The sequence below is a fragment of the Lissotriton vulgaris genome, chromosome 1_1 (genome assembly GCF_964263255.1).
Source record: "Lissotriton vulgaris chromosome 1_1, aLisVul1.2, whole genome shotgun sequence".
Taxonomy (NCBI): Eukaryota; Metazoa; Chordata; class Amphibia; order Caudata; family Salamandridae; genus Lissotriton; species Lissotriton vulgaris.
The window spans coordinates 715,055,644-715,080,333 of NC_141685.1; the positions used below are offsets into that span (position 1 = coordinate 715,055,644).

General features: G+C 43.1%; 1 protein-coding gene across 5 annotated transcripts in view; it reads left to right on the plus strand.

The window, feature by feature from the left end:
• The window catches only part of NEK7 (NIMA related kinase 7), a 313,090-nt gene that overhangs the window by 125,289 nt on the left and 163,111 nt on the right, over positions 1 to 24,690 (plus strand). For all 5 annotated transcript variants that reach the window (XM_086954906.1, XM_086954898.1, XM_086954922.1 and 2 more), the window contains 2 exons: positions 336 to 476; positions 7,031 to 7,093. In XM_086954906.1, coding sequence (XP_086811032.1) covers positions 336 to 476; positions 7,031 to 7,093 — 204 coding nt within the window. The remainder of the gene's footprint in view (positions 1 to 335; positions 477 to 7,030; positions 7,094 to 24,690) is intronic.

A 24,690-nucleotide genomic window follows, 5' to 3' on the forward strand; every position in this document is an offset into this window, starting at 1 on the left:
AGTTTTTTAATGTTTCGTTTTCAATTATGTCCCCGCGCCCTTTATTACATGCCTCTGTTGTCTGCGTTACATGTTTGCTACCCTTCATTTTACTGTTAATTCTCACATAAAGCTAACTGGCTGAAGATGAGTCCACTCACCTCCTACGTTAGCAGTGCATGACGTTTCTTTTTGTGATTGTAGAGCACACCTTTACAATGCCTGCATTTATTCGTATCAGCATGGTTGGTTTTAGTAGATTGTGATTTTTTTCCTTGCAGCATAACGTTTTTGGGAATATTACCATTTTCTGTAGTACCTTGTGTGTAGTGAAATAAACTGTTATTTGCTTTCAGAAAGCTTTGAGGCCCGACATGGGCTACAATACGCTAGGCAACTTTCAAATCGAAAAGAAGATTGGTCGTGGCCAATTTAGTGAAGTTTACAGAGCAACGTGTTTGTTGGATCGTGTACCAGTGGCTTTAAAAAAAGTGCAGGTAAGAACACTTAGGTGATTGTGAAAGTTGTTGTTGACAATTCTTGCAATGCTTAGTCCATACAATTCCTGTACCAGCTGCAAGAAGAGGCCATTATGAAGCGAACAGTTAACAGGTTTCATGATCCTTTGTTTAATCCATGACATTGCTACTGGTTTGGAAATGTAATTCATTTATGTATTTATTTATTGCGTTTTATTGATAAGTGCATTTAGTTCTGATAATTCTCCACATAGCTGAATGCTTAATTAACATTGGAGCAACCCGTTGAAGCTAGTGGCTAGTTTAAGAAGTTAGCAAGAGTGGCCTACCATGAATTGCATACTAGTGTCTGTATGATACAGGTGCTTCACTGTATCGATTGTATGACAAAATATCGAAAGACAGAAAATCGACCTACAAAAATATCGACACAGAAATATCGATATCAAAAATAACGAAGTCCTATCTACATAAAGGTAAGTATAAAAATATTGAAAACAAAATATTGTTGTAAAAAATATCGAGATATAAATATTGTTTTTTAAAATGTTTTAATAATAATGTAAAAATAAGTAAACAATTATTATTATTTACAAAATTATAGATATAAACATTAAGACATATTTAAAAAATAACTAATACATATAATTTTAAAATTAAACATCTACATATAAATTAATATATATACTTACTCCACATATTGCAACAGTAAGAATAGCGTTGGATAGCGTAGGGGCAACAATTACTATTCCCACTCCAGTGAGTGCAACAGTAGGGAAAGCGCTGGATAGCGTTGGGGTAAAAATTACTATTCCCATGCCAGTGAGTGCAACAGTAGGGAAAGCGCTGTATAGTGTAGGGGTAAAAATTACTATTCCCACTCAGAGAATGCAAAAGTAGGAAAAGCGTTGGATAACGTAAGGGTTAAATTAAAATACTTATCAATTACATATGTTTTTTTATTTAAAAAAAAAACATATTAATAATTAATGAAAAAAGAAATATTAATAAATACCAATAAATTACTATTAATATTTACTTAAATAACATTAAATTACATCCCACACGGTTCCCCCTTTAACACACAACACTCTACACATACATAAAAACATAAAAACACAATTAATTTAACTATCAATGAATCAATAACAATTTAGTATAATTATATATTAACTAATTAATAAATATTAATTACAATTAATAATTAATCAAACAATTAATCATCAACACATGTATTAGCAATAACAATAAATAATCATTATTAATACATTGATTCAATTGATTTAATTAATAAAAATATTTTCCAATTAATAAGTAATTAACAATAATAATAAATACCAATAAATAAAAACAATCTCATGGATTCATTTAATTTAATTATTTCCCACTCTATTCCCCTATAAACCCACAAGCCACTACACATAAAAAAAATCACAACATTAATTAGCAATAACAATAAATATTAAGTATTAATACAATAATTCTAATTAATATAATTGTAAATGTAAAAATGTAAATTGATACTTGTATAGCGCACTACTCACCCGCAAGGGTCTCAAGGCGCTTGTACGAATACCGCTGTGGAACCCATCCTGGCTTTCCCTGTGAGGCGTCCACTCCTGGGCACCCCCAAGGTGGAGGCCAGGCAATCAAATGTAATTACCAATTAATAATTAACAATTAATTAATCATCAATACCAATTAATAAAAACATATTAATTAATTAATCATAATTAAATTACTTCCCACCCTATTCCTCTATAAACTTGAAACCCGCTCTGATACTTAAACCCAAAATTTACTTTGACAAAATTACTAATTTCTAAACATTTATTTTCAAATTCATAAAAATACATAAACAAATGTTTAACATACATATAAAATGCATTCTAAAATACATAACACAATTTTTTTCCCCGATATTATTAACAACAATATTTTTGCTTACGATATTACTTACTTCGATATTTAAAAAATCGATATTACTTACCTTGGAGTCGATATTCTGGTCAACGATATTCTTGACTAAGATATTCTATCCCTACGATATTAACAACGTTATATAAATGTAGGTCGATATTTTAAATTCAATATTTTGACTGCCCACCCTCTGTATCTGCTGGAAGCATAAGCATTGGGTCCATGGCATGGCCACAGGATATAAAAAAATGGTTGGAATCCCCTTGTGTCTTCTCTGAGTTCCTGAGTAGTGCATGTGAGTATTTATGGTTGTAGAGCTATTCACCTTCGGCAAATTGCCGTCTGTTTTAGGTTTGGATCGTAGCCATAACATATCTTGGACTTATGTTTTTTTCTGGGAATTTGTGTTTTTAAGAAATAAAAAGAATATGTGAACTTTATAAAGCCGTAATTTCCTTTTGAAAAGAATATTGATATATGGATAAAGTCATGGGCATTTCATACATAGCCAGTGGTAGCAACTATAGTAGTAGATGACTTAGCTTGTTTTGGGGAGAGTATTTTTGATTGTTAATAACTCTGGACCCATTTGTTTAATCTGCCAAAATATTTCCAGAATATGTATTTGGGCACCTTTTGAATTGTTTTTGTCGAGTTTGTGAAAATTGGTCAATGAGAGTTGAAATTGGAGAGGGGTTCCCGTAATTTATGTTTTCTAGTTAGAATTCTTCAGGACTTTTTACTCGAGTGCAGAGCTAACACTGCTCTGCAGTGATGAGATTGTACAGCCATGCTACAAGGAAAGTTGGTACGATGAGTTACAAGTGGCTCGTGGCCTGATGCCCCCTTGAATTAGGGCTCCTCTCAACCCCTGGTCCTGCCTCTATGCAGTATCCTGCCATAGGAAGCATTCTCCTCAGAGTGGACGAAGTCCTTGACCTTTAGATCCCCACCTTGAAGGTCAAGACCAATGTTCTTACGGAAATCCTTCAGTCAGGGCAAACCTCAGCTGAGCCCCTTCTACTCTTCAACAAGGCCCTTACAGATACTTCATTGGGTGCATGGGCCAAACCTTCCTATGGTCCCCCACTCAATCTCCAAATTACACAGGCCATTGCCGTGCCCTTGGGAATCCTGCATTTTTATCTCAGCACCACTCCCCTGAATGCTTGCAGGTGCAATCATCTGCAAACAAGACTAAACTCAACAGGTTCCAAACTACTTTCCCCCCCACCCCTTGATTGGGACTCTAACTGGGTGGAGACAGTTAGAAAGAGAGAATTCTCATCCACCAGTTTAGCGCTGTGATGGGTAAATGCCAGCTTCTTCTGGAGCGCTATTCCCATATCCTTTGGGATTCGGTGGCTCCAAGTCCTTCCAGGTGTTCCTGAAGATCTCAGACCGGTCCTCTACCTGGCCACATAGATGGACATGCCGCGGCCAAGTTCCCAATTCGTTGCGGCTTGGACACAACAGATTCCATCGGGTGGGACATTGGCACCAGTTTCGCCATTCGCCACCACGCATGACTACGGTCCACTGGTTTTTCGGGTGTTGTCCTGTCTCTCCCGGACATGCCACTTGACAAGAATCGCCTACTTGGGGACACGGTGGACTTCCCTCTGGAGCTGTTCAAGGAGAGCAGGGCCATGACAGGCTCCCTGTACTTGTCCTTCCCATCTTACCAGCAACATCAATCCTACCGCTCCTTTCGTGACTTTGTTAGAGTTGCCTCATAACGGCAGCCAATCCAAACCTCCGGCATCAAGTCAAGCTCCAATAACCGCAAAGAACTCCTCAACCTTGTTAAAAGAATCCTCCCTCACAGGAACTCTGCGACAACCTTGCAACCATCTTCCACGACAAGATCGCCAACATCTACAGAAACTTCAAACCCCAGCCCGACCTACCAAATGGAGCCAGCTCGCCCCACAGGACACCACCTCCATCATGACCTCTGTTCACTCAAGGGCCTTAACCTACCCATGCCCCCACTACATCTTCAACCTAGGTGGAGCTAGAATCAGCCACTTACTCACCACCTTATTCAACAGTTCAAATGCCACTTCCATCTTCCCAGAGGATGTGAAACATGCAGAAGTTCATGCCTTATTTACTCCTTCGGTGGCCGTCCCACTTGACGTTGGGCACGTGCGGAGGACGGCCGAGGGCCGCCTGAACCCCACCCACTGAATAGAATGCCTGCACTGCGGTGGTATTCGCGCCGCGGTCAATGGGTTAAAGAAACCATTGGCAGACCCGAGCAAACTCAACACCTACCAACCGATCTCCCTGCTCCCGGCCAAAGTATTAGAAAAAGCTATAAACCAACAACTCTTCTCACATCTGGAATGGAATGTCCTACTCTTCCCAATAGGGATTCTGCAGCAAGCACTGCACCAAGACCACTCTCACTGCGGCTACCATTGTCATCGAAAGCCCTACTCAACCAAGGAGAGACTGGCTCTGATCCTCCTAGACCACTCGCCAGCCTTCGATACTGTCTTCCATCACAAACTCATCACAAGGCTGCACAACATAGGCATCCAAGGAGCCGCTCTCAGATGGATCGCCTCTTTCCTTACAGGAAGAATGCAAGAATCCTTCCCTCCTTTTCCCACGCATCCAAGGAAATCATCAGTGGAGTACCCCAAGGTTCCTCGATGAGCCCCACCCTCTTCAACACTTATGACACCTCTGGCCAGCATCAGCAAAATGCACTGACTCAACATCATATCCAGGGATACTGGAATTATGTGGCTTGGGAGCACCACATTATGTGGCAGGGTTGACTAACTTAAGCAGCAAGAAAAGGCAAGCTTTGCTGCACATTCTTTGATAGTAAATTTTCATTATTTTGTAATTTTTACACATGATAATGCTGCCGGGGCAAAGATTTCACTTAATTTGTACTGCTTTAACAACCAAATACAGAAACATGCAACCAAGAGATGACCAGTTAACTTTTTGCAAAGGACCTTCCACTGTGCGCAAACCCACTCAACATTATTTTTTTGTTAAAATCTGCAGATTATGCAGCAGATAATGGATTATGTGGCAAAAGCGACAAATCCACAATTAGTGAAAAAAGCTGCAACTGTGGAATCGCACAATTCCAGTGGCCTGATCCTATCCTACACCAACAACACATAACTCATCCTCCCTCTTTGAAGTCATCATCAATACAAAGACCAACTTCCACATTTGCATGACAAGATGTTGACAACTGGATGAAGGACAACTGCCTGAAGTTCAACAGGGACAAAACAGAGGTACTGATTTTCAGAAACAAAAGCTCCCCATGGGACGCAACCTGCGTGCCCTTAGAACTCGGACCTACTCCTACCCCCACTGACCATGCTAGGAACCTAGGCATCATTTTGGACAACAAGCTAATCATGAAGACTCAGATCAACTCAATCTCTGCCTCTTGCTTCTTCATTCTCCACATGCTTTGTAAGATATTCAAATGGCTACTCCAAAGCTCAAAACCCACCCTCACCCAGGCCCTCATCTTCTGCCGACTGGACTATGGCAATGCTCTCTAGATAGAGATTGCAGCTTGCCTCTTCTGACAACTACACAACATACAGAACACCAAAGCCAGACTCGTCCTGGATCTCTCTAGGCGAGCCCACATAATCCCCTACCTTGGGGAACTCCACTGCTTCCCTGTACAGAAAAGATGCCAGTTCAAGCTGCTAACCCTTGCATACAAGGCCCGCCTACTTAATCCACCGCCTGAACTTCCAACAGGCCACTGGGACACCTTTGCTTCACCTCCCTTTCTCTAACTCTCACTTCCCACATCCGCCGTAGCAGATGGACAGGTAGCTTCTTCTACCTACCTACCTACCTACCACCAAAGACATTAAACGTGCTACCGGTTCATCTACGGACCTCCCCGTCTCTTCCTGAGTTCCAAAAGTCCTTGAAGACCTGGTTATTCGGCTAATCAACTCTACCCCTCAGCGCCTGGATACCCTCTTGGGTGCCAATACGTGCTCTACAAATTTACTGATTGATTAATGGAAAGCAGGGGCTGTCCTCTCTTAGAGGTGTGTAATTAGCAATGGATATCAGTTACTCGAGACTCAGCTGCTCCCGCCTACTTTAGGCAAGCACTACATCCTGAGCACATGGTCCCAGCCTATGTCTGTAGCTGTGCAGAGTTTATAACTTATCCACCAAAGCTTTATAGCAGCTGCCATCCATTTGTTTTCTTCTGATTTTATATATGTCCTTATTTTGGTAGTGGAAGAGGTAGGAGTACAATCATGTACATAATGTATTTGTAATTAAAATCCTTCAATTTTCAGCAACCCATACCTTCAATATTCTACTCCAGCTGATTTGAATTGCCATCCCAATGGGTTGTGGTTTTTCAGGAATTGGACGGAGGGGAACACAATAATTGAATGAGAAAGTGTCCATTGAGTGGGCCATTCAGTGCTCCTCTTAGGTTCACTTTCATGATCTTTCTATGCTTTGTGCTGCAGCTGAGTGTTCTGTTTTTAGTGATGATTAAGATTACAGAATTACTGGTAATGTTAATGAGTCTGGAGAGCAATAATATCTAGTTATTAAAGTGAAGTTGTTTACTTTCTTTGCTGTTTTACTTATAGTGTGAATTTATTCTGTTTTATTCACAGATATTTGATTTAATGGATGCTAAAGCTCGGGCAGATTGCATCAAAGAAATTGATCTTTTAAAGGTGAGCTAATGTTTGACATGATTAAGTGTAACATTTATTGGTTCATATTTTGCTGGAATGGCGTGTTTAATCTTCGAATGTCTCAATTTATGTTTTGAAAAATGGCAGTTTTTGACCTGTATGTTCAAGTTAGCAGATGATATGTATTTACTTTGTGCCTGATTAATTTCTTCACAACACCACATATGATCAATATTCACAATGTACATTTAGCTTGTTCTGTTTCCATGTTTATCTGCACTTGATCCGCATTATGACCTCCCGACAATCACTGCCCTACCTTTCCTTCATAGGAAGCATGAGCAACACTTTTTAGTCTGCCTGTTTCAGTCAACACTTTTGTGACACTGACCTTTATTTCTGTGTTCCCTCAAGAACTCCTCTTACCAGTCTCGGCTGTGCACAGTCATTCATTCATTCATTTTAAACTTTATTCGGTTATTGAAGAAAAACAACCATAAAAGTACAATTAATAAATCACATTTAGAATATATATAACATTTTTTAGCTAAAACGCAATAACATTTACTCATCATATTTCAATATATAATTGATTTCCGAGATCTAAAACATTTTTAAGAAACACAGAGACAGAAGTACAGTTAATATATTGTCTAATCTTTGAATAACTAAAAAAGCAGGACGACACTGATTAACTTCCATGTTCTTCAATATGGGCACAATCCATCGTCTCCTAGCAGTTGAATAACATTTACAAAAGAAGAGGATATGTATGTCTGACTGTACAGACAAATCATCACATGGGCACTTAATGAGTTGTTTTGACCAGTTATTAAAATTGGGGAAACTAAGAGATCTAAATAACAAATTTAACCTAAAGCGCGTTGATAAAAACCTTTCGTAATCGCTCATTTTTAACTTCACATATGGTTGCATTCTGCTTGGGGTCATTATTAATTGATGTGCAACCACAGTTTTTGTTGTAATTTCTACAGCGGTTCTGCGCTCTCCCAAATACCTCATGCATATATCCCTCAGGACTTTTCTGGGGACGTCACGCAGCAATGCAGGGTCATCATAGTAATCTGCATAACCTATGTTTATAAAGAACATCTTTACGTAACTTAGCCATCCCACCTTACCACCGGTATCTAGCCTCATCACGTCATTCAAAATGGAGTGGTTAAATACACACTCCTCGGTGGTCCAAACCCTATGCCACAGGAGAAGCGGTGCAACCTTAATAATATCTTCTAAATATGGTTCCCCAAGTTCGGCGTGGCAAACGTATGTGGAAACGCTATCCGGGACTGCTAGGAGATATTTCATAAAGATGTTTTCCACCACCTGCAGTGATTTCACGTTTACATATCCCCATATTCCCGCACCATATGTGGTGATTGCTATGCAGGTCGCTTTGTACACAATTAAAAGCTCCCCAATTGTTTTTTTGCCCATCTTTTTACTAAAAGTTTTCAAGGCCATTATCAATTTACAAAACAATAGCCTTTGAGTCTCAATTGCACTGTTCCATAGACCAGATTGATCAAATAATACACCTAAATATGGGAATGTTGGGGTAAAATTCACTGGTTTAGAATCAATGTACATTACTTTTTTCTTTCTATCTGCCCTTGGGGCCACAGGTCATACAAAAAGTATTAGTACAATTGATCCTCAAATCCAAGCTGGTCAGAAATTCTGAGAAGTAACCACCTTTTGCATGGCACAGCGTCCTGGCCATCACGACCGCATCATCAGCGTATAATAACACTGGGACAGATCTTTTGCCAACCATCAGCATGTCCCTACAATCCTGTAACAATATTCTCTCTACATCATTGATGTAAATTGTAAAAAGAAAAGGAGCAAGGACGCAGCCTTGCCGCACTCCTGTTGCAATGATAAATGATTCAGTGCACTCTCCATTCTTCCCATACCTAACTCTGGCGGAAGCCCCCGAATAGAGTTCCCTGAGAAAACAAATAATAGATTTCTCTACTCTTAGTTTCTCAAGGATCAGCCAAAGTCTACTATGGGTGATGCAATCAAAAGCTGACGTTAAGTCAATGAAAGTTAAAAACATGCGACCACTATAGCTTTGGTGTATTTTTGTAAAAGAACGTGCAAATTCAGGCACTGGTCAATGGTGCTCAGGGCTTTTCTAAAACCATATTGTAAGTCACTAATTATTGAGTGTTCGTCAGCCCATATTTGTAATCTGTTTAAAATCACACAGCCAAAAATCTTAATGGTTGAGTCTAATAAGGATATAGGGCGATAGCAGAGGCAACTTTATCTATCCCCCTTTTTGAATATAGGTACAATTATCGACTCACACCAAGAGTGTAGCAGGCCATTAGAACAAGCTGCATTAAAAAGTTGGGTGAGAAGCGAACCCCATAGGTCGATATTATTCTTATATAAGTCAATCGGGACCCCATTGGGCCTGGGGCTTTTCCTCCTTAACTTGCTTTTATGCTTGCATTTACTTCTTTCAGGAAAATACCCAAATCTAGTATGGTACTAAAATGTACAGTATCCTCCGTTATAATATTCTGAATTGGGGGTGATCCCTTGGACTCAAAACACTATATAATTCTGCGTAGTGCTTTACCCACTCAATCTCAGAAATGGCTGTTCGAGGCATATGGGCTGCAGATGGTACATTATGAATAGATCGCCATCTGGTGTTGGGCTCGGATGATTGCACTTTGTTTTTGTCTTGGAGAGTCTTTTGTATCTTGGTGACTCCTCCTTTGGTTGGTAGTGCGCATGGGCATCGGCTCCATCCTTAGATTGTTTTTTTCCGCCATCGGGTTCGGATGAGGATTGAGACGCTCCAGATCGACTTCGAAAAGAAGTGACTTATCGGCGCGTATTCCCTTTCCAATTCGACGGTATTGTTATCGAACGCGTTTCATTTCCATTCCGGCGCGTTTTCGACTTCAACATCGAAGAAAAAACTTTGATCTACGTCGACGAACAGGAGGCCTTTCTCGACGCAGTCAAGCCCGGAGTCCATGGAAAGGACTCCATTCAAGAAATGTCCAACGTGTGGTGCTAAGTTCTCACACAAGGACCTACACGAGGTGTGCAACCTCTGCCTATCGCCTGAACACGAATCCAGGGACTGCGAAGCCTGCGCAGCATTCTCCTCCAAGTCGACGATTAGAAATCGTCGAGCTCGAAGACACGAGGTTTCCAGAATGCAGTCTGAGGCGATCCCGGAGCTGTTCGGAGACGAGCAACTTGAGGAAGAAGAGGATCATGAGGATCAGTCGGGGTCGGAAGGGTACGAGTCGGATGTCGAAGAACTCGACGTGCAACAAACCGTGAGTGACGACGTCCCCTTACCAAAAAACCGACCCCGTGTGGTAACGACCCCGCCTTCGAGCCCTGTCAAACCGCAGAAAAAAGTTTCCGATGCCTCGCCTTCGGGCCCGGCAACGAAACCAAAACTGAAACCGAAACACTCGGTCTCCCACCATGTCGGATCCGAGAAGAGCTCGACATCGACATCGACTTCGACGCCGAAGATCCATGCAAAGGAAAGCTTGGCATCTAAACATTCCATGTCGAAACAGAAACATGATTCGACGTCGAAGACTCACTCGACACCGAAGAAATCGGAATCGAGTAAACACTCGGTGCCGAAAACACCGAACATTGATGATCGAAAACAAAGGCACCTTTCGGAACCAAGGCCTTCGGTACCGATACAGGAGCAGCAGACAGATCCCAAACAAAAGATTTTGTTTATCGATCCGCAAACTGGCAAAGTAGTGACGAAGAAAAGAGGAAGAATGAACAGATAGAAGGCAAATCTCTTCCTTCAAAAAAGAGAACACTGGGGACAAATACAACTCCTCCTACTTCTCCTCGACCTAAAGTCACACCCTCTTCTCCTATTCCTCACACTATGCCAAATATTCCTGCACCTTCTACACCAAGACCATCTACACCTCAGTCTGATGTAGACAGTGATCCAGGGGAGGGAGAACCTCAAGGGGATGATGAAACTATCCCAGATGAGGATGACCCATGGGAAAATTATAACGTAGGGTCAGATGATGACAACGACCCAGAGTTATATCCCTCAAAGCCTTCACCACCTGATGATAACACAGGGTTTGTACTGCTCATTAATAGGGCAGCAAAATATCATAAGGTAGATCTACATACAGAACCTCAAATAGAGGACTTCCTATTAGAGACGCTACCTAATGCACAAAGAACATCAGGTACTCTACCTATGCTGAAGGGTCTTCTCAGTCATACAGAAGAAATATTCAAAGACCCAGTGAGGGCTAGGGTGTTAAACCCAAGAATTGATAAAAAATATAAGGCGGCTCCAAAGGATCCAATATTTATCAAAGGGCAGGTACCTCTGGACTCGTTTGTAGTTTCAAACGCTCGTAAAAGAGCGAACTCATTATCTACAGGAGAGGCTCCTCCACCTGATAAAGAGTCAAAATTAATAGATGCATCAGGCAAGAGAGTAGCATCACAAGCGGCAAATAGCTGGCGTATAGCCAATACACAAGCACTACTTGCACGTTATGACAGGGCACATTATGATGAATTAGAAAAACTCATCACACATCTCCCCAAAGAACATCAGAAAAGGGCAGATCAGTTAATGCAGGAACGAAAGATAATAACTAATACTTCCATTAAGTGCGCCCTAGACGCAGCAGACACTGCAGCAAGATCCATCAACACCAGTGTCATGTTAAGGAGACATGCATGGCTTAGAATCTCAGGATTCAAACAGGAAGTACAAACATCCTTATTGAACCAACCCTTTGATCAGAAAACACTTTTTGGCTCAAGCACGGATGAGACCTTAGAAAAAATGAAAAAAGATACAGAAACGGCTAAGTCAATGGGAGCATTGCAACAGCCAACACAAAGAGATTCCTTTCGTAGATCCACCTATAGAGGAGCAAAGAGATTCCTTTCGTAGATCCACCTATAGAGGAGGCTCAAAAAATACAGGAACACATCAGCAATCCACCTCTTTCAAACCTACATCACCCAAGGGTAATTCAAGAGGTAGTTACAGGGGTAACAACAACAAGGGTAGAGGCCGCGGAAATAATAACAACCGCAACGCCTCAACCCCAAAACAGTGACTTAATAGAACTTCCCCCAGACCACATAACACCGGTCGGGGGACGTCTATCACAGTTCCTACCTGTCTGGGAAAACATCACATCGGACAAGTGGGTGAGACAAATTATCCAACATGGTTATTGCCTAGAACTCACAGCTACCCCACCAAACATCCCCCCCAAACAGCGTCCAATGAGTCTAGATCATCTGACATTGTTAAAGGAAGAAGTACTAGCACTGCTACAAAAGCATGCAATAGAGAAGGTTCCAAAACATCAACAAGGGACAGGAGTATACTCTCTATACTTCCTAATCCCCAAAAAAGATGGGTCTCTAAGACCAATCTTAGACCTAAGACCTCTCAATGCATACATAAATTCGCTTACTTTCATATCCCAATTCACAAAGCCCACAGGAAATACCTAAGGTTTGTAGTGGAAGGACAACATTATCAATTCAAAGTCCTTCCGTTCGGGGTCACAACGGCACCAAGAGTGTTCACAAAATGCCTAGCTGTGGTGGCAGCACACCTAAGAAGACAACAAATACATGTCTTCCCCTACTTGGACGATTGGTTAATAAAGGCCAAGTCACAAGAAGAATGTCTTCACAACACACAGAAGACAATTCAATTGTTGCACCACCTAGGGTTTACGGTGAACTACAAAAAATGACACCTGCAACCAAACAAGATTCAGCAATACCTGGGGGCTACTATAGACACAGAAAGAGCAATAGCATACCCTAATCAGATCAGGATACAAACAATGGTCGGGTTGATACAAAGATTTCAACCACAACACTCACTACCAGCACAAGTGTTTATGCAACTGTTAGGCATGATGTCCTCCTGCATACTGCTAATACCACATGCCAGACTACAAATGCGTCCACTACCGGAGTGTCTAGCGACACAGTGGAATCAGGCTCAAGGTCAGATTACAGATCTGGTGTTGGTAGACGACCGTACGCATCGCTCTCTGAAGTGGTGGAACACAACAAACATTTCCAAGGGACGGTCGTTTCTAGAACCGATTCCACAAGTGATAATAACAGCGGACGCATCGCTCTCCGGATGGGGAGCGCATATGAACAAATACACAGAGCAGGGGAAGTGGAGTGTGCAGCAAAAGAAACTGCACATCAACTACTTGGAACTATTAGCGGTATTTCTAGCACTAAAAGCTTTCCAAATGCAAATAACGAACAAGGCAGTCCTGATCAGAACAGGCAACATGACTGCAATGTATTATATTCAAAAACAGGGGGGGACACACTCTCTCCAACTATCCAAACTAGCACAGGACATTTGGAGATGGGCCATTCCTCAAAAGATTTATCTGTTAGCAGAACACCTACCAGGAGTTCAAAATCAGATAGCAGACATCCTAAGCAGACAGTCAGAACAAGTACACGAATGGGAGCTGCACGACCAAATACTGCAGCCATTCTTCCAAAGATGGGGGCAACCAGAGATAGATCTGTTTGCCAATCATCAGAACGCAAAATGCCAAAACTTCGCATCCAGGTACCCACACCAACGGTCCCAGGGCAATGCACTATGGATAAATTGGTCCAACAGATTTTTCTTACGCTTTCCCCCCTCTCCCACTAATTCCGTTAGTGGTTCGGAAACTGCAGCAGCACTCAATCACAATGATACTAGTGGCACCCACGTGGGCAAGACAGCCGTGGTTCACCACGCTACTACAACTCTCACAGGTGCCACATCAAAAGCTAAGATTATTACCCATGCACCTTACACAGAACCATGGAGAAATAATGCACCCAGATCCCAAACAATTGAACCTAGTGATCTGGCTCCTAAGGTCATAGAGTTTGGATATTTAGATTTACCACCAGAATGTATGGAAATCATTAAACAAGCAAGACGTCCTACCAACAGAGCATGCTATGCAGCAAAGTGGAAGAGGTTTGCTATACACTGTAACAGTAAGCACATCAACCCTCTGGACGCATCCACTAAACAGATCATTTGCTATTTACTACACTTGCAGCAATGTAACTTAGCATACACCTCTATCAGAGTTCATCTCGCAGCTATAGCGGCGTACCTACAAAACAGGCAACATCTTTCCCTGTTTAAAGTACCAGCAATTAAAGCTTTCATGGAGGGACTCAAAAGAGTCATTCCACCAAGACGACCACCTTCCCCAGTCTGGAATCTCAACATAGTACTTACCAGACTAATGGGGCCACCATTTGAACCTATGCATTGGTGTGAAATACAATTCCTCACATGGAAGGTGGCCTTCCTCATAGCTATCACGTCACTTAGAAGAGTAAGTGAGTTGCAGGCTTTTACGATTCAAGAACCATTCATGCAGTTACACCAAAATAAAGTGGTTCTTAGAACAAACCCAAAATTCCTGCCAAAGGTAATTTCTGCATTCCACATCAATCAGTCAGTGGAATTACCGGTTCTCTTTCCAAAACCACAGACGGTAGCGGAAAGGGCCCTACATACATTGGATGTCAGAAGGGCAATATTGTACTATATAGAAAGAACACAAACTTTCAGAAAGACAAAACAGCTATTTGTTGCGTTTTCTCCTACACATAAGGGCAATCCCATCTCTAAAGCGGGCATTGCCAGATGGATTGTAAAATGTATTCAAATATGCTACTTAAAAGCAAAGAGAACATTAACTGTTCCTCCTAGAGCTCACTCTACACGTAAACTAGGAGCATCTATGGCATTTTTGGGAAACATTCCACTAGATGACATATGCAAAGCAGCTACCTGGGTTACACCGCACACCTTCACAAAGCACTATTGTGCAGATGTGCACACAACACAACAAGCTAGAGTGGGACAAGCTGTATTAAAGACTTTATTTCAGACAGTTGCAACAGACACGGGCGACCACCGCTAGGGAGAGAACTGCTGTATAGTCTATTCATAATGTACCATCTGCAGCCCATATGCCTCGAACGGAATATGCTACTTACCAGTATGCATCTGTTCTTGGCATAGAGGGCTGCAGAGTGGTACATGCCCTCCCAGCCTCCCCGGAAACCTGTGTCTGTTCCAACATTATCTTATTTAGATACACTTGCATGGGCATTCCTATCTGTATTCTATCAAACTACTCCATCTAACCCTACTATGGCAAAACAATCTAAGGATGGAGCCGATGCCCATGCGCACTACCAACCAAAGGAGGAATCACCAAGATACAAAAGACTCTCCAAGACAAAAACAAAGTGCAATCATCCGAGCCCAACACCAGATGGCGATCTATTCATAATGTACCACTCTGCAGCCCTCTATGCCAAGAACAGATGCATACTGGTAAGTAGCATATTCCATTTCTACCCTGGCCTTTGTTTAATCATTTAAAAAAGGGGCATTTACTGCTTGCCAAAAAGCTGCTGAGTCTCTGCTCAAAGATGCCTCGCTCAATGTATCCCGAGCTTCCTTTTTAAAAGTATCCTTTCTTTTTTTCAGAGTCTTCTTGTAGTCCTTTCTCAACTTCTTAATTAAGATACAATCTTTAACAGGGGCATTTAAGGCATGTTTGAGATTAGAATAAGCCTTGGTACAAGCTGTATCAAACCAGCTTGATGTATTCTCCTTAAAACTTTTCGTTTCTACCCAAAGGTTTTTTTTTTATGTGTGAGGCAATCACTACAAATTTTTTGATAACTACAAGATCACCTGCATTTTTGTCCAAACAAGCGTCAATACTAAAATCGCATTTCTTTATCAAGTTATAAAGAAAATCCTCAGGGACCACTTAGGTCCACTTTAAGGAATAACCATTCTGCCTATTCAGGGCAATATTTTCTATGTGATGTCTTGGCATACAATTTCTAACATGATCATTGAATGGATTTAAAATTTCCAGACTTAAGGGAAAGTGGTCACTTAATGGATTATCCAAGGTTTTAAACACTCAAACCTCTCCCCTGACCGACATCAATATAAAATCAATCGTTGAGTAGGCACCTCTGCCATTGAAGGTGGGGCAAAAAGGGACATCTATTCGACCAGTTCTATTCACAAAACCCATGTCGCAAGTAAAAATAATTTCGTTTAGATAGTCCCCACATGTGGTGTGCTTAAAATGGCTTAAACTGACCTCATTTTCCAGCAATATACCACAAGTACCTTTTTCTCCGCTTTGACATATAGAGCAGTTAAAATCCCCTCCCCAAATAACACAGACTTCTTGGGTTCTCCCACCCAACAAAGATTTGATGTCCTTGCCCAGAGCTTTCAGCGTTTCTTCCACGGCCTCCGCAAGAACATATTATAAAAGTTAACGACAATCAAGCTACACGCTTTATCAATGTGTATCCTAATTATATGAGAGTACCCGTTATTAAAACTATCTCAATTTTATTACATTTGAACAAGTTCGACACATAAATGCAGAGCCCCTCTTTGACCCTGCCATGTGTGGAACTAATTGCAGGTGAATAAAAAGTTTTAAAACCACACAAATTATGAGCCTCTATAGCCCAGGTTTCTTGCAGACTCACTATATCGTTCTCATTCACAAGATGAACCCAATTTTCATTAGGCCTTTTTGCTTTTAAGCCTGCAATGTTCCAAAACATTATCGACCACGTGCCCGTGCTAGTCGAAGAATCCATCATACCCGTAGGACCAGAAATTTCCTGATTATTTACTGACAGTATGTTCACATCAATGCCACTCTCCTTCAATATACCCACCCCTTCAAAAAAGGCTAAGAAGATCGTCCCTGTGACTTCACCACCCTCTGACAAGCATAGAGGGGTGAAAAAGCCTTCTACTGCGACTCAGGAGGTTGTTTCAGGCAAGAAACAGCGTTCGTCGACGGTGAAAACCACAGGTACGCCGACGATTTCTATCAAGAAAGACTTGTCTGTAAAATTGGCCTCGTCGACGGTCTCGTAGAAGATGGCTACGACGACGGCACCTGCGCAGTCGACTATGTTTAAGATGCCTGATGCCTGTTAGTCATCGACGAAAATCACTTTCTCCGCGTCGATGACGATGACGATGAGAGTCGCGTCGACGACGAGGACAACGCCGACGACGACCATGTCGATGACACCTGTCACCTTGCTGCTGACGACTAGTTCGTCGACGGTTCCGTCGACGATCCAACCATCGTCGACGATGACCATCTCCCCGTCGACGACTCAATCCTCGACGACGAGCGCAGTTTCTTCGTCGACGAAGCAGTCTCTGAAGATACAACTGTCGACGACGATTCCGTCGACGTCATCAACGACTGGAAAAGTTGTTTTTTCACACAGGAAAAGACAAATAACACCGGAAATGACATCTCCACGGCAAGTTCAACGGTTTCCTCCTACCCTATTGCTGGATGAGGACTCTGAAGAAGAGGCTTATAGCGATTTTGGCCCGGCTTATAGCCCTTCTGACTTACAAGTAAAATTACAAGACATCAGTTCTGAGGAAGGTGAAATGGAGCAACAACACTATGTTCCACAGGATTATTATGACCCACAGTAGAGGCCAAGCATGCAGGTTCCTTTGCAGAAACCTCCACGTCAATCTTAGCAGGAGATGGTGGCGATGCCATCCACTCTCATCTCTGATCTACAACTAATGTTGCAGGACTATCGGAGGCGATTTCCTACTCCTCAGGAGGTTCAACAGGTACGCCCTCCTACACCTCCGCCTCAGTTATCCCAGCCTTTGGCAGGACACTCTTTGCCTTTAAGAGGGCGTGACCCAGAGCGCGTAGAACATCCACAAGAGGTGGTGCCCATTCGGGATGATACAGATGATGATAATGCCTTATCTGATGTAGATCAGCAAGTGGACCCTGACCAAGACCAGAATATAGACTGGAATCAGGATGACCTTCGAGATCCAGACGTCACAGGGCCTGATACCGCAATCTCTCCTCCAGCAGATATCGGAGGCTTTCACAACTTGATGGAACGAGCTTCCAAGAGATTTGGTCTTCCGATTACCACAGTTCAGTCTGAATGTTTTTTGTACGATTTCAAAGAACCATTCCGGAAATCCGTACGTTCAATCCCCATCATTGAACATGTTTGGTCTGAAGGCCTAAAAGCTATGCAGAATCCGGCCACGGTCCTCCCGGTGCTCCCCAGACTGGAGAAAAAATATATGGCGCCAGAGGGCAGCCCGGCATGTCTACTAGGTCAACCAAAACCGGACTTGTTCATTTCCCAGGCCGCACAGAGTAAATCTAGAAACCCATCCACGCCGCTAACGACGCCACCGGATAAAGAGGGCAGGCGTTTGGACAATGTTGGAAAAAGATTCTCCACAATGGCCAGCCTCCTCGTTAGGGCGGCTAATGCTTTGGCGATTCTGGGGAGATGCGATCGCCAGATGTGGTGTGACCTCTCCCCGTTTGTGGAAGAACTTCAGGATGCATCTAAGGACGAGGTAAAAAAGATCTTACTGGAAGGAGAGCGAGCCTCTTCTGAGGTAATCGACTGCGCTATGGATATAGCAACTACGGCCTTCCGAGCGCTAGCCGGCTCGGCAGTTCTGAGACGCCAGGGTTGGTTGAGAGCCACGTGGTTTAGACAGGAGGTACAAAATAAAATTCTGGATCTGCCTTACGATGGGGAGATGTTATTTGGCAAACACGTGGATGACGCCCTACAGGGCATAAAGAAAGATACGGACACGGCCAAGTCCTTAGGAACTTTACAATACTGCAAAGTGCCCTTTAAAGGAGCAAGAGGAAGAGGATTCTCCTCCTATAGAGGCGGCAATCAGCACCGCTACTCTTCCAACTCCCAACCTGGCCAAACATACAAACCTCAGTATTCACAGAGGGGTTCTTTCTCTCGCCAGCCGCCGAGAGGACGACAAGGGCAGCAGAGGAGAGATAATACCAAGAGACAATAGCGGCCAGGTGGCTCTTTCTACTGTTCCTGTGCCCTCATTAACACCAGTGGGGGGAAGGATTGCACATTGCCTCAACAACTGGATGGTCATAACAACAGACCAGTGGGTCCTAAACATCATCAAGAAAGGACACACGTTGGAGTTCCAATATCTTCCTCCAACGAGAGCTCCAGACGCCTTTACACCCAAACATCTGAAACTCCTTCATATCGAGGCCCACCAACTCTTCACCAAGGGGGCAATAGAACCTGTACCTCTCTCCCAAAGGGGAAAGGGTTCTATTCCAGGTTCTTCCTGGTTCAGAAGACTAAGGACAAGTGGCGTCCGATCTTAGATCTAAGACAGCTCAACACTTATCTCATCAAGTTGTCCTTCAGGATGGTCACTCTTCAGGACATCCTCCGCCTTCTCAATCCAGGGGACTACATGGCGACCCTAGATTTGGAAGACGCTTACTTCCATGTACCCATTCATCCAGCTCATAGGCAAGATCTTCGATTTACAGTAGGCAAGAGCCATTTTCAATTCAAAGTACTGCCTTTTGGTCTCCAGTCCGCTCCGCGGATCTTTACAAAGGTACTGGCTCCGGTGGCAGCCTTTCTCAGAAAGCAGTCTTTCGAAGTCTTCCCATATCTGGACGATTTGCTGCTAAAGGCTCCTTCGTTCCAAGAGGCGTCCAGGGCAGTCACGAGCTGCAGACAACTGTTCGAGCAGCTGGGCCTTCGGCTCAACAGAGAAAAATCGATTTTGACCCCTCCAAAACAGCGAAGTTTTTGGGTGCGATCCTAGACACGGAGTGCTGCCTGGCTTTTCCTTCAGAAGAGTGCCAAATCAAGCTAATTCTTTCAGCTCGCCTTCTACGGACACAGAAGTTTCTGTCAGTTCGGAAATACAAATCGCTTCTCGGATCGATATCATCCTGCATACCATTGGTACCACACTGCAGGCTGCGAATGCGTCCACTGCAGGAACAGTTGGACAAACAATGGCGTCAGGTGACGGGCTCCTTCGACGACAGGATTGTAATCACTCCGGAAATGTGGAAGGCAGGCAGCTGGTGGTTGCTAAAAGACAATCTTTCAGTAGGTTTTCCATTCCAACTTCCACCATCTCCCATGGTATTGACAACAGAGGCTTCCATGGAGGGATGGGGAGCGGTCCTCCAAGAACTAAAAGTCAGTGGTCATTGGAGCTCAGTCCAAGTCAAGTCCCACATCAATCTACTGGAACTTATGGACATTCGTCTAGCCTTACAGGCTTTCCTTCCAAGGATCCGCAACCGTTCAGTGCTGGTTCGTACAGACAACACCATAGCCATGCACTACATAAACAAGCAGGGCGGAACGAGATCTTGCACCCTTTTGAAGGAAGCACAGAGGCTTTGGAATTGGGTGATCCAACACAATATCACCCTTTCAGCGGAACATCTGGCGGGCACACTCAATGCCACAGCGGACGCTTTGAGTCGCCAAAAGACTATCAGCCACAAATGGGAACTGGATCAGACCATTCTAGAGGAACTGTTTGCACGTTGGGGGACTCCAACCATCGATCTGTTTGCAACTCCCCAAAACGCCAAATGCCAGTCCTACGCAAGCAGGGTTCACCATCGGGGATCCTTGGGGAATGCGCTTTTGATTGCCTTGTACAGCGCATTTGTTTACGCCTTTCCTCCTATTCCGCTGATCCAGAGACTGATCAGCAAGCTCAAGGTGGAACCGTGCAGAATGATTCTGATTGCACCAGCATGGCCCAGGCAGTTTTGGTACACAGAACTTCTTCTCCTCTCCCAAGATCAACCAATTCTCCTGCGTCCTGTTCCATCACTGTTGACAATGGCTCACAGACAGGTTCTGCATCCAGACCTGAAGTCACTACAATTGACAGCGTGGCTCCTGAGTTCAGAGAGTTCCAGGGTTTAAATCTTTCAGGAGAATGTAAAGACCTATTGGCCCAGGCCCGAGCACCTAGTACGAATAAAACCTATTGGACTAAGTGAAAGAGATTCTACCTTTGGTGTCGGAGAGAAGGTCTACATCCATATACTTCTGCACCGCACCAACTCTTGCCTTACATCCTTTCTCTTGCCAAATCTGGATTGGCTCCTTCTTCTGTAAAGGTACATCTAGAGGCCATTTCTAGATTTAGACGATCATCATCAGGTCCTTCCCTTTGGTCTGCAAGGATCATTAAACAATTCCTGAAGGGTTTGTTCAGGTTTTTTCCACCAGTCCGGCCTCCACCACCAGCCTGGCATCTTAATTTGGTCCTATCACATCTAATGAAGGCCCCATTTGAACCTATTCATAGGGCCGACCTGAAGTTTGTCTCATGGAAACTGGCTCTTCTCTTGGCCCTGACATTGGCTAGAAGAGTTAGTGAGCTCCAGGCTTTCACAATTGAGGAACCTTTTCTACAATTCAAAAACGATGTTCTCATCCTAAGAACAAATTCTAAATTTATTCCGAAGGTACCCTCAGAATTTCATCTGAATGAGCCGGTGGTCTTAAAATCCTTCTTCCCGCGGCCCTCCACGCCAGCTGAAAGGGCTTTGCACTCTTTGGACATTCACAGATGTCTCAAGTTCTACTTGGAGCGCACAAGACTGTTCAGAAAATCTTCCCAGCTTTTTGTTTCATTCAGTGCTCCACGTAAGGGGTGTCCAATTTCTAAACCCTGCATCTCCCGCTGGATATCCAGTGCAATACACTTTTGCCATCAAGCAGCGGGGAAACCACTTCAACGAGCAGTTCGTGCTCATTCTACTAGATCAATGGCTTCAACGGTGGCTCTATTCTCAGGTGTCCCGATCAAGGACATATGTTGAGCGGCGACATGGAGCAGTGTCCACACCTTCACTCGCCACTAATGCTTGGATTCTTCTGTGAAAGAGGATGCGGCAGTGGGCCAGGCGGTTTTGAGGAACCTTTTCCAATAAGTCGGTGAGCTTTCCTTACTATCCCGCCTTCCTGTTTGCATATTTTGTATTACTTGTAATTGTTCTGCTTTGTGATGCAAATGTGTATCTGTTTTTCTTATCAGGATTATGTATGACATTTACAGGTACACATATTACAAAATATGCTTTTCTCTTTACTGCTAGCTATTCTGACACAAAGCATGGGAATCTATGAAAGTTCCAATACTGGGGCAAGAAAACAAGTTACTTACCTGTAACTTTGGTTCCCCAGTATTGGTAACTTTCATAGATTCCCATGCGCCCACCCTCCCCTGGGAAAGCTCAGCCTTATTGTCCAATGATGTTGCTGTTCACAACGGCTACGAAAATCTGAGGCTCTGAGGCTCTCTCAGGAAGGTTCTATGGGGTGAGGCTGCTCTGATTGGCTACTGCAAGAATTTGGTCTCTTTTACTAAAAGAGGTGGATAAGCTACAAAATGAGATGAGGCCTAGGCCTGATTTTTCACTTTGTGCTTACTACTAAGGTATTTTCTATTTACCGTGGCTCCCATTCCGACGACGGGTAATGATACAAAGCATGGGAATCTATGAAAGTTACCAATACTGGGGAACCAAAGTTACAGGTAAGTAACTTGTTTTCCTCCGCCTGGAGCTGAAGAGAGCTCTCTCGTTCTACAGTGATCCCGCCAAAGACCATCTGGTGGACGATAAGCTCTCTTATCAGGTTCACTGGAGGGGAAAAAGGGAAAGGCTGTTTATAGGCGGACCATCTCTTGATGGACTGTACCCTGCGTTACAATTTACTATGCTTTAGCTAAGAAGCAACCTCCTGAAGGTTTGCAAACTTATTCCATCAGGGCCAAGGCTGCTACTAATGTGCTGGCACATGGGTTTCCTGCCCTGGACATCTGCCAAGCCGTTGTGGGCATCACTCCCCACGTTCACAAAGACAGTTAAGTCAGTCTAGACGGGCATTTTTGCCCGTTTGGGCCTCCAGGATTTTCTGGTTTGAGCCAGTTTTCATGCCCTCCTTCTGAGATATTGCTTCGGTATGTATTCTAAGGTGAGGAATCTTCTGTCAGAAATCCCTACTAGAAGAACAAACTACTCCTCTTCAGTAATTCCTTTTCTGGTAGAGACTAACCAGATTCCTCATCGACCTTTCCATCCTCCCACTCAGTGGGTGTCTTGGTATGTGTGGGTGACCCAATAGGGCAACTTATGTGGATGGTTTCAAGACGGTTCTCTATCAAATAGGCCTAAAGGGATCAAATAAGGCTGTTTGGCGTTCAAGATTGTTGTCAATTTAGTAGAAAGAGTTTTTTAGATGTGGACTCAATTTCAGTGTCACTTCTTATTTTGAGGATTTGGCTTTTAAAGAAGATTCACAAGTCAATTCTGAGTTTGCTTGATGTAGCGACCAATGGAGGTCTGAATCGCTTGAGAAGTCTGTAACTCATTGATTATTTTGTGGACTGCTTCTGTGTGTCAGTGCTCTAGTACTTGCAGTAGAACTGTACAGTTGGAAAGTACTATTAGTTGCAAAACCTAGTGTTATGGTATTGACCTACTGAAATTTAACTTCAATGTGTCACCTTAATCTCAGCCTCCTAAATATGTACCAAAGTCTTAACAGTGGTCATTGCCCAGGTAAATGGTTGGGGAATTTGCAGATACCCAAGGTGTTGATTTATGCTTTCTTTAATCGTCACTCACAAATTGTCTTGAGCTGCCTTGCAAATTGGGATTTCATTCCATTGGAACTGCCATATGCCATTGGAGCTTTTACCAGACTGCATAGCAGGGTTGATTCTGGAGTCTATAATAGTTTTTTTTTATCATTGTCATATGCAGTGTGGTGTAAGTGAGTTTTAATACTGAAGGTTTATTGCATCTGTAATGTGTGGTTAACCAGATTGCTTTTGACTGAGTTTTAGAGAACGCTTTTCATTTTCTGACATGAGGAGCGGGACCTTCGCAGGACCGGTCCTTCCCATTCAAAATATATTGACCAAAGCAGTGTCAAGTCTAGTAATAAACCGAATATGAGGAAAAGGCTGAAGTTTCCATTTTGGACTGTTGCATTCTGTTTGTCAGTTAAGTCCACATGCAGGAGTAGCCAATACATGTCTTTCCCAGGTAAGGAATTGTATAGTTTTCTTCAAGGTTCTGTGAGTCCTTACATTTTGCCAGTGGTTAGAACATCCAATTAGCAAGTAGAACTGTTTCCAGCTTTACTTTTTGGTGGTCTCTTTTGAACTTCAGAGGCCTTTCTGTAGAACCGATGGAGGGCTTACCACTTTTTCTGCAATAAAATTGTTTACATCATATTTTCAAGTGATATTTATGTGGTGACTTCTCTCCAGCCTTCAGCAGGACTTTACCCCATAGATTTGCCAGTTGATTTGACTTTTAGCATTACCTCTTGTCGGCGCATTGCTCTAGTTTCCCCACAACACCTTGCTTGATGCACTACTTTGGCAAGGTACTGTTCCTCCCCCACAGCGCATTAATTGGATTGCCCCCTTCTCTCTCCCTAGTACCCCCATTGATAATAGTGTGAGTGCACATTATAAGAACACAGTTGTTTCCTTACTGTGTCTATTGCCATGGTAATGCTTTAGTTAGTCCTCATATAACAAACCTATTATAATCTCCTGCATAGCTTGCAATTCATGTTCTATGATAGTTGCCTTGTTTCTCTTGTTCTGGTATTTCTTC